Below are 17,202 nucleotides of genomic sequence, written 5' to 3'. Positions count from 1 at the left end.
CTAGCTCCTGTTGCTTCTTACCTACCTAAGTCTCCTCCATCTTCTGCTGCATGTAAAAGAACCTGGTCTGTTTGGAAATGCACTAAATAACCTGATATGTGAAAGGACCAACCTTCAGTATTAGAAGTCCATGATAAATATGATGACAAAAACTGAAGAAACAGAAATGGATAGCTCCCTACAATGAATGGTAAATACAGCAAAGGTACCTTTATTCTGTGAAATCGAACAATGTCACCATTTTTGTAGATTTGTGGAAGGGCATCTTTGTTTACATTAAAAAGTGAACATATCAGCTTGGCATCCGATTGGTCCACAATGGTTATCACTGAGCAATAATCTGTAAAGGAGAAAATATCGATGTAAAAAAGTTGGCACCATACTTCTAAAAGCACAGAATAATACATAAAGGATCATGATGTCAGGTAACATCATGAGAATAAATGCAGGGATGAGATTATAGGATTCCATATGCCTTTAAGAAAGCAAAACAATTTCCTAAGATTAGCCATGCCAGAAATTTTACACCTACCTCTGTTTAAAAAGTGCATGCATTTTCAGTAATCTTGACATGTCTACATATGTGAATGGGTTTGAAACTTTCATAAAATTACTAACAAATCTTAACACTGAAGAGAAAGTATTTTATTTTAATTCAAGGTATCAAGTACAATGGTCAGCCAACCCTTTAATTGGCCAAGAGTGACAACGACACTTTCTTCTGTGACATGAGGCAAGGAGGAATGATTGCCTAGCATGCAGTCTAATTTTCATTCAGTACTGCTCCATTTCTTCAAATCTAGCTTAGGTGTTAGTCTCCAGAGAGCTAATAATTGCCAGTTGTGTGGCAAGACTCCTTTTGCTTAGCTTTGCCCTCACTTAAAACAGCCATATTAAAAGGGCAAATGGCTTAAACCACTTCCTGTTCATGCAGAGTAAGTAACAGACTGTTTAGACTTTAGAGAGAGGCATTGGAGGGGGTTGAATTAAGATGACCCACAGGGTCCCTTTCAACTCTATGATTCTATCAGCACTCAAATCAACCCCCTTAAGAAGACCGAACACTCGGGAGAAACATGTATGTTCTGTAAAATTCTTATAACTTTAATACACTAATATCCTGCCCTTCCTTTCAAAGGAGTACACAGCAGCAAAGGCATCAGTGATTTTTTAAAAAACAAATTAAAAATACAATAAAAACATATTTAATACACCTAAAAATATCTTACTATTATAACATTTATATTCCACATTTCCTTCAAGGTGCCCCTCTTTCCATGTTATTCTCACAACAATCCTGTGAGTTAGGTTAGGGTGAGAGATGGTGACTGGCTGAAGGTCACCCAGTGAGTTTCAAGGCAGATTGAAGATTTGAAGGTGTTCCAGGTCATGGCTAGGCAAACTAAGGTCCGGGGGCTGGATCCGGCCCAATTGCCTTCTAAATCCGGCCCGCGAACGATCCGGGAATCAGCATGTTTTTACATGAGTAGAGTGTGCGCTTTTATTTAAAATGCATCTCTAGGTTATTTGTGGGGCGTAGGAATACGTGTTTTTCTCTCTCTTCAAAATATAGTCCACCCCCCCCAAAAAAAGGTCTGAGGGACAGTGGACTGGCCCCCTGCTGAAAAAGTTTGCTGACCCCTGTTCCAGGTTTTAGTCTAATAGTCTAACCCAGAGTGGTCCAACATTGCTCTCAGACTGCAAGCAGCCCTCAATCCCTTTTCTGGCAGCCCTCAGCAACTTTTGATGCCCTAGCCCTCATGGTGCCTTCCCAAAGCTGGGTAAGTGAGGCACTGGGCTTTGGGAAGGAAGCTTGAGGACTCTGCCAGGTTCCTAGAGTTCTCCTGCCTCCTTCCTAAAGCCTAGTTAGCGCTTGCCCAGTCATTGATCCTCTAAGCACTACAGTCCATAAAAGTATTGGGTATCAATGCCAATTTTCATATTCAGGACACCATCCTTTAAAAAATGAATTTCTAATGCAAAGGACAAATCTATTATTTCTACAGGCTCTGGCAGAAACAACATACAGTGGTACCTTGGGTTACACACGCTTCAGGTTACATACACTTCAGGTTACAGACTCCGCTAACCCAGAAATAGTACCCCGGGTTAATAACTTTGCTTCAGAATGAGAACAGAAATCGTGCTCCAGCGGCACGGCAGCAGCAGGAGGCCCCATTAGCTAAAGTGGTGCTTCAGGTTAAGAACAGTTTCAGGTTAAGAACGGACCTCCAAAACAAATTAAGTACTTAACCCGAGGTACCACTGTATAACCTTTGGGCTAAAACAACACCAAGTTTCGATACAGTTTACTAGATTTGCCCATCATACTGGAAACCATTAACATTTTTGGATTAAATAGTGCTAACTAGATCTTAATGTGTAAGAGTTGAAAAATTAAACTTTCTGTTAGGTATTAGAAACAATCTTGAGCAATTCACCTAATTTCCTCTGTAAGATTAAGTGCAAATTGCTTTGTAGTTTTATTGCAAGGCCTGCTAGTATCTCTAAGCCAAGCCTTTAATCAAAGAAGCCATGAATATAATAGTCTACAGTGTATATTACAAATACTTATTTGTAATTCTCTGCCACCATTGCACAACACACTCTAGGATTACAGTATAAATGAGTTAACTTTGAGACAGGAATGTCATGTTCAACAAATAGTTAGGGAATAGTTCCAATGAGGTGCTTTAAGCCAACAGCTAATACTACCAAAAATATTTTAGTTTAATTTTTTACTTACTGTAAAGCAACTATTCTCAAAGGATTAGTCCCGAGAAACAAGGCCTAAGAAGTATGATACTGAATTAGCTGCTTGTTTAACTTTGCAAATTATCTTCAGGAAATAGCATCAAAGTACAGTTAAGTGTGCCACAGAGGTGTAAAAAGCAAGTAGGAATAATACATTTTAGCAAGCTCATTAAAATCTGACAACTTGTTTTAAACCTATATACTGTGTACCTCACTTTAATTCAAAAGGTGAAAAATGGCATGCTGGCAAGATATACAAGTTCTAAGGTAACTCAAATTTAAATCTAATATTTTCAAAACTCGACAAATATACAGGCTGCTTCAAGTTACAGCTCTGTGCGTCACTACAGGGTTATCTCAGTTCAGACAAGCAAGACAGTACATAGTGTAAAATACTTTCACAAAACATGGGATCTCGCCATCGCTTAAGGAGAGAAACCGTGTCAGTTCAACAGTGCAAAACTAATGCTAATACTTCCTCATGGATTACCAAAATCTGGCACTGAAGTACAACAAATGCTTATAAAAATTCACTCTACCATATTCTTTTATAATGTGTTGGATAGAATGCATCTCCAAGGTGACTTTCTTTCCATAGCCTGAAGGCTCTTCCTAGCACTCTAATAATCTCACCTTACATTTTTGTTTCAAAACATGTGGGGTTGCAGAAAAAAACAACAACTTGGAAGCAAACAGTTTGCATGGCTCACAGACCTAAAGCCAAATGAAGATTCCAACCATTATTATCTGTAGATCATGTTCTCATGCCTTAATTGTTAGTTAAAAAAATCTATCTCATGATTTGGAATATAGGGAGTTAGCCTCTCCCAGGTACCTTATCACATCAGGTGACTGGAATAGTTATATCCACTTAGGCTTGTTACTGAATATGAAATTGTATTTTTCAAGTCCTACACGTCTGTCATGATATGCCGAATGTCAAGGTAAAAAAGGTAAAGGACTCCTGGATTGTCAAGGTCCAGTCAAAGGTGACTATGGGGTGTGACACTCATCTCACTTTCAGGTTGAGGGAGCCGGTGGTTTGTCCACCGACAACTTTCCGGGTCATGTGGCCAGCATGACTAAAATGCTTCTGGCACAGCGGGACACTGTGACAGAAACCATAGGTACCGCCGCAGCAGTACCTATCTACTTGCACTGGCGTGCTTTTGAACTGCTAGGTTGGCGGAAGTTGGGACAAAGCAACAGGAGCTCACCCTGTCACGTGGATTTGAACCGCCGACCTTCCAATCAGCAATCCAAAGAGGCTCAGTGGTTTTGACCACAGCGCCACCCATGTCCTGGTTCTAAATGTTGAAAGTATCCTGGCATGTTGTATGGAAAGTAAGTGAAACCCACCAGTGTTGGGAGTCTAGTTCATACACTTACTAGAATAGCTCTTCCATATATGTGAGTGGGGGACACTGAACTCTCTAATACACCTATCACACACATACAATATAAGGCAAGATGTATGTCATAGGTACACATGTTTCTCAAAACACTTCTCCCTGAGAAAGCACATATTCTAGGAAAGACCTTCTAAAGTGCATGAAATGGCCCCTAGCACAAGACAGATTGAAAGTCCAAAATGCTATTCAACATGGAAATCAGTAACACAAGAAACACAAACTACATTTAGTATTTTAGTGGCTAAAGAAGCTTTGAATGTCACACCAGGTGCAGTTTCCATTTCGGAAACATCCAGAATGGATTTCAGGGTAGACAAGCACACCAAAAACAGAGAAACTTTAATAGTTTTGCTATAGCAGTTTGAAAATACATGCATACATATGCAAAAATGAAAATACATGTTCTGTTTCCAACCTCTTTGGGCCTTTCCACTGAGACCAACAGACAGCTACAGTTTTACATGTATGCCAGAAGCAGCTTCCCAACTGGGATAGATCTGCAACGCTAGCTTTCGAGCAAGTGCATCACAGTTCCTTACCAGCATGAGCAAGGTGATAGGATGGGTTCTGCTGGTCATGCCAACTTTCCTATTACATTGCCCTTCCAGTAAGCAGCAGCGACTCAGCTGCCAGGAAGTCAGTGTAACAGCTCCACACCAAATTGCAAGCCATTGCTGATCTATGTATTTTTACCAATCAATTCAATGGAAGTGAGCGTTCATCTTTATTCGATATCTCAGCTCTCTGTTCGGGCCACTGAAGCTCTTTTATTTAGAACAGTGCACTTCCAAATTTGGGCTTCTGTATAGTTCCAGGTTGTATTGTCTGTGATTTAGATCACTTGGGTTAGGTTAGTTTATTCTGTAGTAAGTCGCAAACTTATGCTACCATGAAATAATTTAACTGTATTAGCATTGTTTAAGAATGGCAAAAAAAAAAAACCCCAAAAAACCCACCTATGGAAACGACTTTAAGCAGTAAGTTGTAACACCTGACAAAATTACTTAACAGCTACTGTAAACTTGCTTGGCTTAACTGCAAAAGAAGGAACAGGGAAATATTAAGCCCTCACAGCAGTAGTTGGAGCTACAGTTACTTCTATGTCATTAGAGACCCTAGCCTGGATCCAATTGCCATTTCATGGATTAAATTTTCTACCATCAGCTGTGAAGTCTTCAGATATCTTAATAGGGGGTTGCCAACTTTAAATTTCCATTTGATATCCTCAGTCGAGAAGTGCCCTTTCTGCAAATGATTGTCTACATGCCCTTTTGGTTTTGACCATTTTACATTTAAAAGCTACAAGTGGTGAGGAAAGAGAAATAAGAGGATATCTGCCTATCCAGAAATAACATTTTAAAAATCAGCAACACCTTCTGCAATATCCTAAAGGATAGAAAATCATAATCTTCTCAGCTCTCTGCAGCTCTCCAAAAGGAAAAAAAATATCCCTATTAAAATTAAAGACTGAAAATCTCACAGTGAATGCAGTTTTCTCAAACCTACAGACCTAGCATAACTAAGCATCAAAAGATGCTGAAGTATAAGAATCTAAAAGTTTCATCTTGGCTTCAGGAAGACAATTCCTATACAGAAAGAACTAGTAAATGTTAACCATATTGATATAACTTGTACATCAGAATTGTATTTGGCTTTACATACTTTTTTCTTAATGTTCTACAAACTACATAGGAGAACAGCACATACACAATATAAGATATGGAGGCCTTGTTCACACATAACACTAAACCATGGTTTGCTTAACAAACCATGAGTGAAACCACAGTTGTCCCACAAACAGACAAGTATGTTTGTTTCTCCAAAATTTAGTTTGTTTTCCAATTACTAAACTCATTCCTTTATAGATTGACCACCGGAGATGCGCGCCAAACCAACATGGTTAAGGAAGAGTGCTCCATTCACACATAGCACCAGATCATAATTCACACAAACTAAGGTTTGCAAATTATCAGCAAACCATGGCTTCAGATTGTTGTCAGGAAACAAACCATAGTTAAGCTGCTAGGTAGGGTTCACACAGTGCTAAAGCTATGGTTTAGCATTATGTTTGAAGCAGATCATTGTGTCCTAATAATGGCAACACTATTTTTCAAACATCTATTTTAAATCTATTTCTATTCCTAAATTTAATTCAAGAAGAGATAGATAGCAATACCTGATGTGCTTTATGAGTACCCCAGTGATTCAATGATGGGGGAACAGATAAGTGGGCATTTCATGAAATTTACAAGCTACAATGCAACTCATTCCAGTTTTAGCCAAAACAAGATCTTGAATCATTCTAAAGAAACCCTAGTTAGTAAGGGCTACCATCACAAGAAGGTAGTCAGCCTTAAAAAAAACAACAGAACAAAACAAAATCCAGCACAACTATTTCCCCAAATGGTCAAACTTAACAAATTGTTTGTAAAACGTATCATCTACAGAAGTATTGCTTTTGTTCCCCGAGATCCTGGCAAAAGGAATAAGATGGGTTCACTTAAAAAAAAAAAAAGTTTCCTTGGAATTCTGGATAAAAATAATTTTCATTACTGCCACAGTCTGCCTTGCCAGGATACAAGATCACCATTATGAAAGAAGTTGACCAGTTTAGAAAGTTCTTTCTATGACAGTATGTCTTCTATCATCAGCTCAAATTATCACAAAACTAACGACCAATATGCAAATCGCTCCATTCCCTCCAAAATTAGAGCAGACACATTATTTTCCAGGTTCATGCCTGCAATATAATTTTAGTTTATAAGTGAATATGAGATGAAACTAATGATATTCATTTTAATTTCATTTTGTGGGAAAATAGACAAAGCATATGGTGTAATATCTGTAATAACAGATGGACCATTACCAGTTCCTGATACCAAATTTAATTACCCCATCCATTTTTTAAAGGTCTGACATATAAATTATTGTACCTCATGGTGCTTTATTCATATATATTTTTCTTAGCTGGGATGTGAAAACACTTATCTTTCAATATTTCCAACAGTTTTATGTTTAAATACCATTACCACAAACTATGTTGGGTTTGTGCGACTAAAGTCATGTTCATTTTTAAACAAAAGAAGTGAAGGAAGCAGATCCATTTTCAAACACCATGACCAAAGACTACATTCCTCTATTTGTCAATCCAAAGAGCAAAGAAATCCCTCTTGAGTTTCTCACCGTTGTATCAAATGGTGTGCAATGAATAGGGAGGTTTCCATAGCTTCTCCACAAATGAATAAAACTTTCAACTATTGCCGAGGACATTGGGCTGCCTAATCTCCTAGCCATGCTAGCATGAATTTCTTTCCTTTTCAAAGCTAACCATGGTCAGGGTTTCATCTGCCCTAACCACTATAAACTCCAAGTTACGATACAAGCAGCTCCCATTTCCAAACTTTGATTTGGAGTTCGTGAGAATACTGAGCACAACAGGCAACCCCCATTTTAGGAATATGTGCACAATTGCACACAGCACTGAACCCAAATGTTGACGTGGGAATGTCATAAAAGAAGCTACTGAAAGAGTGGAACAGACCAAGGTGAATCTGAGCAAGCATTCTTTACAGCAGCCTTTCTCAACCTGTGGGTCCCCAGATGTTGTTGAATTACAACTCCCATCACCCCTAGCTAGCAAGACCAGAGCTCAGGGATGATGGGAGTTGTAGTCCAACAACATCTGGGGACCCACAGGTTGAGAAAGGCTGCTGTACAGGAATCCAAGCATCCAGGAAGCATTGAGCAGTTTATTCGAAATCATAAAGGTAAAGATAAAGGTAAAGAGACCCCTGACTCTTAGGTCCAGTTGTGGATGACTCTGGGATTGCGGCGCTCATCTCGCTTTACTGGCCGAGGGAGCCGGCAGACAGCTTCCGGGTCATGTGGCCAGCATGACTAAGCCGCTTCTGGCGAACCCGAGGAGCGCATGGAAACGCCGTTTACCTTCCCGCCGGAGCAGTACCTATTTATCTACTTGCACTCTGATGTGCTTTCAAACTGCTAGGTTGGCAGGAGCAGGGACCGAGCAACGGGAGCTCACCCCGTTGTTGGGATTCAAACTGCCGACCTTCGGCAAGCCGATCAGAAATCATACAATGACCCATAATCGACTTCTTGCTCATATCTGCTATGAGCATTTTTTTTAAAGCAGAACACTTTGTGAGTTTTATATATTTAATAATACATACCCGTTCCTTTGCATTTATATGGAGGCTTGAAGAATTTCACAGCACCATAGAGGTTGACAATAGTCCCGCCTTTAACAAGATTCAGAGGAGTGTATGTATAGCTGGGGGCAACAGACTAACAAGACAAAACAGAAAGTGATCACATTCAAGTCAAATTCTGTAGCTATTTTAAAGTGGCAAGCTTCTTCTTCTTCTCTCTCTTGCCAAAACTTTCTTTATATACAGGGCCTAGATATCAGGTCCATTATGAACATCAAACAAAACATTTTTCTTTGCTACTGGTCATTCCATCAGAATACTCCTTCCTCCTTTGGAAGAATTCCCCTATAAGGAAAGGTTATAACAATTTGGGGTGGGTTGTTTTTTGTTTTTTTTACTGTACAGAAAAGGTGAGCGGGGAGTGGATATGCTTTGTGATGTATAAAATGCTGTTGGTGTGTGTGTGACTATTTTCATACTAGAATCTGGAACCATCGAATGAAGCCGAATGTTAGGAAATTCAGCCCAGAAAAAAGAAAGTGCTTCTTTATACAGTACATAATTAAACTATGGGATTTGCTCTCACAAGAGGCAGACAGCCACCAGTTTGGGTGGTTTTAAAGGGGGAATGGACAGATTCATGGAATATAAGGCTATCAATTGCTGCAAGCTATGACTGTTATATATGTTGCGAGTCTGATCCTGCAGGACTCTTCTTATGAGACAGCCAAGTGTTATTTCCTGGCAAACGGCAAATATCAGACCATTCTAGAAACACTAGCTTTTTTTGCTTTTCTAGTTTAAATAGTACAACTGCAGAGTTAAAGCTATAAAACATTTGCAGATACAAATTTGTTTATTATTTCAAAAGGCATTAATCTAAATGAAAAAAAGAAAGAGACAAGAACCTATATCATAACCTACAAGAATAGATTAAATAATTAGTTTAATTATCCTCAACAAACCAAACTTCAAAACAGTGTAAAACCACAACATGTTTTGATTAAATCCTTGCTATATTTAATAAGCACCTACTCATTTGTTGCAAATTCATCTTGTTATGTTCTCTGACATAACAAGCTAGCTTGGCCATTGAAGCAAATTCTTACATTTTCTCTCTGTATTTATTAATGGTTGGTATCATTGCTGATCTTCCTTTTTCTGCCAACAAAATTATTGTTGCCAACACCATACAATGACACAGATCCTTATGTTGCTGTATAACTAAACCATCTGTATAGTTTAACAGAAAAAACCACCGGGTCCAATTGTAAGTTAAATGTTTCTAGTACAATAGCACTGATTAATTTCCCTGGTTTTAATAGTTATCACACATGTTGATTGATCATTTCACAGGATGTTTAAAAAACCCATTTGCTGTACATTCTGTGGTTGGAATAAGTGTGTAAGCTACTTACATGAGAAGAGAAAACACATGGGTCCAACAATGAGAAAGCCAACTGATTTTTGATCTTTGCCAATTGATTTTTGACACATTAGAATTTCAGTCTGGCCCTAGTGAGTATAGAATCTTGCCAACCAGTTGTACACATGTCAAAAAATCTACAATGTTGCCCTCTCCTGATACAGCAAATTTGCTTTAATAAAGTTTTGGAAAGGCTGTTGGAACACATGAATTTTTGTACTTTCTCCAGCATCCAGCAGAAGGTGCCACAGGCATTTTAATTATTTCTGTCATCACCTTGTTCTGCTGGCTAGCCTAATGGCAGTCATAATACTTGCAGACCATCTCCAAGATGTTCAGGAAATTAGCACACTTGCCAGAGTTTCTGAGCCTCTACAGCCTGGTGTATTTTTTTATTTAGCGGGGCTGATTGAAAAGAATTTTTCTATATACGTAAGACAAATTAAAGTAGCTGGAAAACACATTCATATAGCATTCCCAGCCTCACAGTGTAAAGAGAGATGTCCAAAGGAGGAAACCTAGCATGTGTTTGGATTTATTCAAAATTTCTGGACACCTATTCTCTGCCTTATTCCTTTTGTAATTGTGTTCCCCACAGCAGCTAATGCAAAATTATTTTGAGATCTATAGCCATTTCTACAGGCCATCTTAAAGTTGCTGTAAAACTTGTTTCAGGCACTGAACTCGCGATGCCTTCTGGAATTTAAAACAAAAAAGAAACACCAAAACAAAGCTTACCATGGCTACAGTTTCTGAACCAGTAATTGTACTGGATGACCTAGTACAAACCTGCGGAGAAAAACAGAACTGAAGATTGTTAGAACAAACTGGAAGACAATAAGGATCATTTCAGATTTTTTTATTCCAATATTTTAAAATGGACATTCTTGGTTCTTTGAACAAATATATGCTGGAAGTTAATCTATTATGTATAGGTAACTTAAAAGATAAAAATAATAAAGGTATGCATTTTTATTACATTGTAATATAAGTGAATTGTCTTATGTCAAACATATAGCAAATGCTACCTAAATATTTATGTAAACCAGCAATTCTAATTAACAAACATTTATATTTTTGTAGACTACTTTATCTCAAACATTTGGGGTCAGTATAAAAAACCCACAAACTAACAGAACAGAATAGTTTAATAATGCATATTTCTATTATGGCCAATATCAAAATAAAATTGAAGTAAAGAAAATTCACTAAAACCCCTCCATTCTTTCACAACTTAGCCCTGAGCTCAAAAGGGCAAATCAAATGGGTAGGATTTAAAATATTCCTAAAGGTTCCCAGGCTGTACTGGGATAGATTGAGGGATAATTCTTCCCTTGGTAATTTAAATTTCTGTATATTATAAAATATACTGCACAAATGTACTCTATGGCTACCTAGGACCTAGTTTGCATGTCATGATAAGTCAGTTTACCTGGCTTTGTATATGAGTTAATAATGGATGTGCCTTTATTCTGCCATGCTGGCCCCAGAATGAATTCTTCCCATCCACAGAGCTCAAGCAAGCCATACTATGGCTTGTCATGTGATAAAAACCCAGACAGTGATTTGTTTGAAAACAAACCATGGTCAAGGTTTGGATGACACAACAAACCATAGCATTTTTTTTTACACTGCCGTGTGGATCCAAAAGAGAACTTCACTCAAAGTAGCTCTTTCAGTTTAAAACAAGTCTTTAAGAAATAATATGAATGAATTTATTATCAGCGTTTTTAACACTCAATGCTACAAAGATACAGTAACAGAATACCTACTTGGCGGGTGCTTTCTCTGGTTTTAGTTTTCCTCTTCATTTTTATCTACAAAACAACAAAGTGACTTCAAAACCCTCAAGAATTTCAAATTTAAATTTTTTACAAAATGTGTGCATCTCATTTTTCATATTTCAGTTGCATTTGTCAAAACCACTTATCCTTGGGTGCTTAGAGTCCAGTATGAGTACTCGTGTATTATCTTTATGAAATGTATTTAGCAAGGAGTGAAAAACTTGGGCAGAATTCCGTTGACTACAGATAGTGTTGCCACCTCTTTACTGGTCTTGCTCTTGCACCTATAGCAGCAGCCTGAAACAATTTTGAGTAAATAAATTACAAAAACAATCCCTCCAAGTACTATAAGACGGGCTTACGGTAACATGACTTTTTGAGATCAGAGCTAAAATCCATTGACTCTAGAAATATTAGTTCTCTTATCCATTCTCCAAAATAAAGCTATCACTATGTAAATATATTTACAGCATATTTGCTATCCCAGAGAAACGACACAAAGCACCGAAAAGGTATGCTACACTCTGCCAACTCAGCACAATCTCAAACATTCCAAGTCTATGTCAATTCAAGGCTAATACTATTGGAAATCTGGCAAGGGGCCTTTCCCCATTAACTAAAGCAGCAACACTGTAGATTGCTACTACCGTATTGGCTTGAATATAAGCCTCACCTTTTTCCCAAATTCCGACCGTGAAAACTTAAAGTGTGGCTTATATTCGCGACCTTATGGTATGCAGCCAGGAGTGCGACAAAGCAGCGCCTTCCCCACGAGTAGTTCCTCGTCCTCTCCCCCAAGGCTGGGAAGGGAGAGAGCGAGGAAGGGGAAAGGCTGCCAGCAACGCAGTGTGGCTCCCCCCCCCCCCCCGCAAGGTTGCAGCCAGGAGCAGCAAGGAATGGAGCGGCTTATATTTGGGTGTTTTTTCTTTTTTCCTCCCCCCCTCCAATTTTAAATGTTTGGGTATGGCTTATATTCAGGTCAATACGGTACTTCAATACAGCACAACTGGATTTATAGGCCCAAGTCATAATAGTTAGGGTTCCCACAGCAACATCCAATACTCTCCCAGGGGGGTGTGCATATACGGTAAAGGACCCCTGGACAGTTAAGTCCAGTCAAAGGCAACTATAGGGCTGGGCGCTCATCTCACTTTCAGGCCAGTTACCTCGAGTTGAGAACTTTGTGCCCGAGGATTAGAATGGAAATCATGTGCCGGCTGTGCAGCGGCAGCAAGAGGCCCCATTAGCGAAAGCATGCCTCTAGTTAAGAACAGTTTCAGGTTAAGAACGGACCTCCGGAACGAATTAAGTTCGTAACTAGAGGTACCATTGTGAATATATATGCTTCTGCCCCTGCTCACATTGCTTACCAAGCTCCCTGCTGCTGCCACCCTCCTTGCTAGTCCCATCCCTTCCTTCACACCTCATCACCCGAATCCGCCATCGCCTCCTTCAGCCACCCCATTCCCACAAAGCAACTCCGGCCTCTCTAGCTCTGCAGCTCCACTCCCTCAAGCCCTGCACTCCCTTCACAGCCCCTTCAAGCCCCTTACCTGCCCCAGCTCCTCTGTGTCCCTCTATTTCTGCTTTACTCAAACTTTGTTGTTCTTTAAAACTCCATCTTAAATCCTGCCTCGTGTTTGCTCCCCTGTTCCGACATCATGCAAATCCAGGATTGTGATGTGGCTCTACAAATCCTCCAATGGAGGCCCAGCAATGGCAGCTTACATTTTTATGAGAAAGAGAAGCAATAGGACTTTACACATTTCAAAAACTACCCTATAAACACTGATAAAGAGACAGCACTGTATGAGCTACACACATTTCAAAGCATTTGAGTAATGCTAACTTTCTTCCCTTTGGGCAGCAGCGGCCCGCGTAGTGTGTCAGATTGCTTAGAAACTCTGTTCAGTATCAAAAATAGTTTTCCACATGCCACAAACTCTATGATTGCTGTCATCTGATTCTTTATCACCAGAGATAGCTCAGTCGGTAAAGCATGAGACTCTTAATCTCAGGGCTGTGGGTTCGAGCTCCACATTGTGCAAAATATTCCTGCGTTGCAAGGAGTTGCACTAGATGACCCTTGTGGACCCTTGTGGTTGCTGTTTGATATACAAATGCAAGTCTAAAGCCCCCTTAGACACTCAGCTGTAGCCAAGGGTTTTCTCTGAATCCCTGTTGTTAGTATGCTGAAGGGTAAAGTTCTTCTATCTTTTTAAAGCAGACCTTGATGTGCTTCTTAGTAATCCACAGCCTCTCAGACTCTCTTATTAAGAAAGTTTTGGAGTGAAGGGAGAGAAGAAAAGCTTGAGAAACATACATAAATAGTTGACCCAGCTTCGTCAGAGACTTCTAGCCGACAGCAATGCCCATCAGCTTCACTGGTGGACTTAGCCATGCTGAATCCAGCTACCACCATCATGTCCTATAGAGAGAGAAAAAATGCATCATTATTACTATTAGTTATCATAATTTCAGAGTCCTTAAGTGATCAGATCATTTGATGAAACATTTCCCCGGATCTTCAGAAAATATGACAAATCCCTGCTGATTAGGAAAGCCTCTGGAAAAGAAAAGAAAAATGTAAAAGTATGATGCAACCAAAGTTTCAATATGAAATATTTATATCCAGGTCTAAAATTTCCACTGAAATGTGTCATTAACTTTAGCTGGGATAGTGTTTGGGGAAAACAAAGGCCTTAAGTGATTGAAATAGTTTAAATCAAGAATTGCATGGGGGAATATTCAATGTTAGCCATATTTGGAGCAGACCCACTAAAATCAATGGACGTATCTATAGATTTCAATGAATCTACCCTGAGAATTAGCTATTACCCACTGTCAAAAATCAAATGGTATCAATCATTTTAAAATTAATTATTGAGATTCCTGCATTTGCAGGGGGCTGGACTCCATGACTCTTGCGGTCCCTTCCAACTCTACAATTCTATGATTCTAATTACATATTTTAGCATACACAGGTGTTCCAATGATCTGCAGGTCATCAGTGGACTTAGATGTTACATTACGAAAACTTACAATTCATCTTTCATAAGACTAGGGCAATGGGGCAAAGCTTCATGGTCTGAATGTTGCCAGTATTTAAAAAACAAAAGAGTAGCTAACTATTTTATCTGTGACAAACAAGAAGTTGATAAATCAAGAGAATCGATCATATGGAACTTAAATGGCACTTTTTGAAAAATGCACCGAAGAACTGGTTTCTGATATCTGACGACTGGAGTGAGCAAAATGGCCTTTTCGGTACTGTGAAGATTAGGGTAAAAAACAACAACAACAACTCTTCCAACAAAACAATATTAGCAAGCTGAAAACATTCAAATAGCTTGAAAGGTGATGAACAATCTAAGTCACTTATAGAAGATATTTGTTATAAAAATTCTGAGATGAGTGCAATACTCAATTCTAAAAGGTCTCTTTGCCAGTAGTATAAATCAGAAAGAAAAATAGTTACTGCAATCCCTCTGCTTCCTCCTATACAAATAAGGTATTTGCTCAACAGCCAAACTGACGTTAACGTCAAAGGATGTCATTTTATGGAGACTGACTTTTGTAATGGCACTTTCCATTATAGCATTTTTAAGTAGTGTGGGTTTTGTTTTTTAAAAAAGAAATGTCAGTGATTTGAAATCTAAGCTGAAGCAATAATGGAATAACACTAGCATGAAATAGTCCTGGATTGGGGGTGGAGGTTATGTACCAGTTTGCAAAAATAAGTAGTGTAGAAAGTTATTATTCAAACAGGAAAAGTAAAACACATACACACATTTTCTGATTTCTACAGGAAAGTGACAAAGGGTAAACTCTTTCTGTGCATTTTTTTTTTTGAAGCTAATGTCAAAAAGGGGATCTAATCTACATAAAGTTTGGTAAATGCACCCCACTAAAATCAATATAAGTGCACAGTTCAACACTGAAATCTGATTCATTTCAGTACAACATAGTCAAACTTCACTCTCTCCAATTAGTGGCCCAAATCAGAAAGAATAGTTAGCAAATCACTATTACTTGATTCTGTTATTATGAGGTCCCTATCTGATCTATCCAACATGCCAAAGGGAGACTCAGGAGGGTTGTGTACCATTTGCAGATTTTTAGTTTAAAATAAAAATGGGGGGATATGATAAAGCAGTGGTTCCTGATTGGAGGTCCGCGGACCCCAGTGGCTCTGCAAAACCCACCCAGGGGGTCCGTAGCACCATTCACAAAACAAAAAAACTACCCTAGAGTAGTTACTTAGGTTTTCCAACTCCACAGAGGGATGGTGGTATACACAAAATTCAATATAGTTTTACCACAGAGGGCTTAAACAGCAACACTTCATATTTGTTTTTCCAGTAAAAAAATTAGCTAGGCACATTTAGCACCTGTTGGCTACTTGCAACCAAGTGAAGATGTCTGGGTGAAAGGATGTTGCCTGACAGCTCCACCATCTGGAGGTACACGCTTGGGGATCATTGGATCTTGACTGTTTTGACACACTAATACCACATCCTCCAGAATTCTATCAGTTACATTTTATCTGCACAATCATAATGAATTTCAGGAACCAAAATGGCAACTAGGCATTCTGTTTTGGCACCTAGCTTATATATCTGAATTTCTAACACTAATTGGGGAGCACATGGTATTTAAAGCTCACTTTTAACAAAAACAGGAAAGAGAAGCCTCCACCCATTATCTAAAGCAAGTGTGAAAACCTGTAGCTTGGCAGATGTTTTTGGACGCCAAACTACAATCAGTGCCAGGTAGCATCCTCTTGCCAAATGTTAACGATCTATCACTCTCAAAGACTGGTGTGTTGAATAATCAAAATCAAATGTAACGTATCATTTATATTGATGATATTGGGGAATGAATAACAAACGGCAGAACTGTTAAATTAACACATCATTCAAATAGATTTTTGACTATGGAGATCAGGGAGAGGAATCTGTGGTCCTTCAAATGTTCTTGGACTCCACTGCCAATCATCCCAGAGAGCATGAGCGGGGATGAAAAGAACTGTAGTTCAGTAACAGCCAGAGGGGCCACAGTATCTCAGCCTGCAAACTTAAAACAGAACATGTGTAGAGAATAAAAGAGAATACATTTACATTATGTAATTGTATTCCCAAATTACTAAGAAACATGGACATAACTTTCAAAAGGCAAGACCCAAATTTTAATTACTGCTTGAAGATCTTAGTTTCTTAGCTCAGGATCTCCCAGAAAATTACTTTGCACCAGCACCAACTGCAACTTTTGGGAAAGCACACTTGCAAGTTTTGCACAGCTATATTCATTTCAGCTTGCCTTGCACAGGTAAAATTATTGAAGGGACAGGCTTTGTTTAGAAAACCGTATGTGAACTGTGGCTTTCTCAGGGTCAGCCTTCTTTAGTAGAAAAGCAATTAAGAAGCAGGGCATCAAACTACTGAAATACTGTTTCACTGCTTTCTTGTTATGTCCAAACATAGCACCTTGTTTATCCCTATTGACTCAAAGGAGTTACAGCAACAATGCTGTTTCTAGTTAAGTCAAGCCAAGCTGGTGGCTAGATTTAAGTGCTCTCTCTTTCTGAGAGTCAAATGCCCTGTATATTAACATCTTCAGTGCTGGCCCAGATCCACCTACTTGCTATGAGTGAGCAG

The 17,202-nt window shown here is 38.9% G+C and overlaps 1 protein-coding gene across 3 annotated transcripts in view; it reads right to left on the bottom strand.

The window, feature by feature from the left end:
• Positions 1–17,202, bottom strand: part of POT1 (protection of telomeres 1) — a 64,643-nt gene that overhangs the window by 34,452 nt on the left and 12,989 nt on the right. Inside the window, exons 4-8 of one of the 3 annotated variants that reach the window (XM_081928845.1) lie at positions 13,869–13,973; positions 11,534–11,578; positions 10,500–10,550; positions 8,357–8,471; positions 210–340 (exon numbers count right to left, since the gene is read on the bottom strand). In XM_081928845.1, the coding sequence (XP_081784971.1) occupies positions 210–340; positions 8,357–8,471; positions 10,500–10,550; positions 11,534–11,578; positions 13,869–13,973 (447 nt within the window). Of the gene's footprint in view, positions 1–209; positions 341–8,356; positions 8,472–10,499; positions 10,551–11,533; positions 11,579–12,013; positions 12,173–13,098; positions 13,225–13,868; positions 13,974–17,202 lie in introns of those variants that run through there. The other 2 variants (XM_081928846.1, XM_081928847.1) reach the window with 2 other exon arrangements.

Source organism: Podarcis melisellensis, assembly GCF_964234715.1.
Source record: "Podarcis melisellensis genome assembly, chromosome: 10".
NCBI classification, from domain to species: Eukaryota; Metazoa; Chordata; class Lepidosauria; order Squamata; family Lacertidae; genus Podarcis; species Podarcis melisellensis.
Note: the sequence above shows the minus strand (reverse complement) of the source record. Positions and strands in the feature narration are given on the sequence as shown.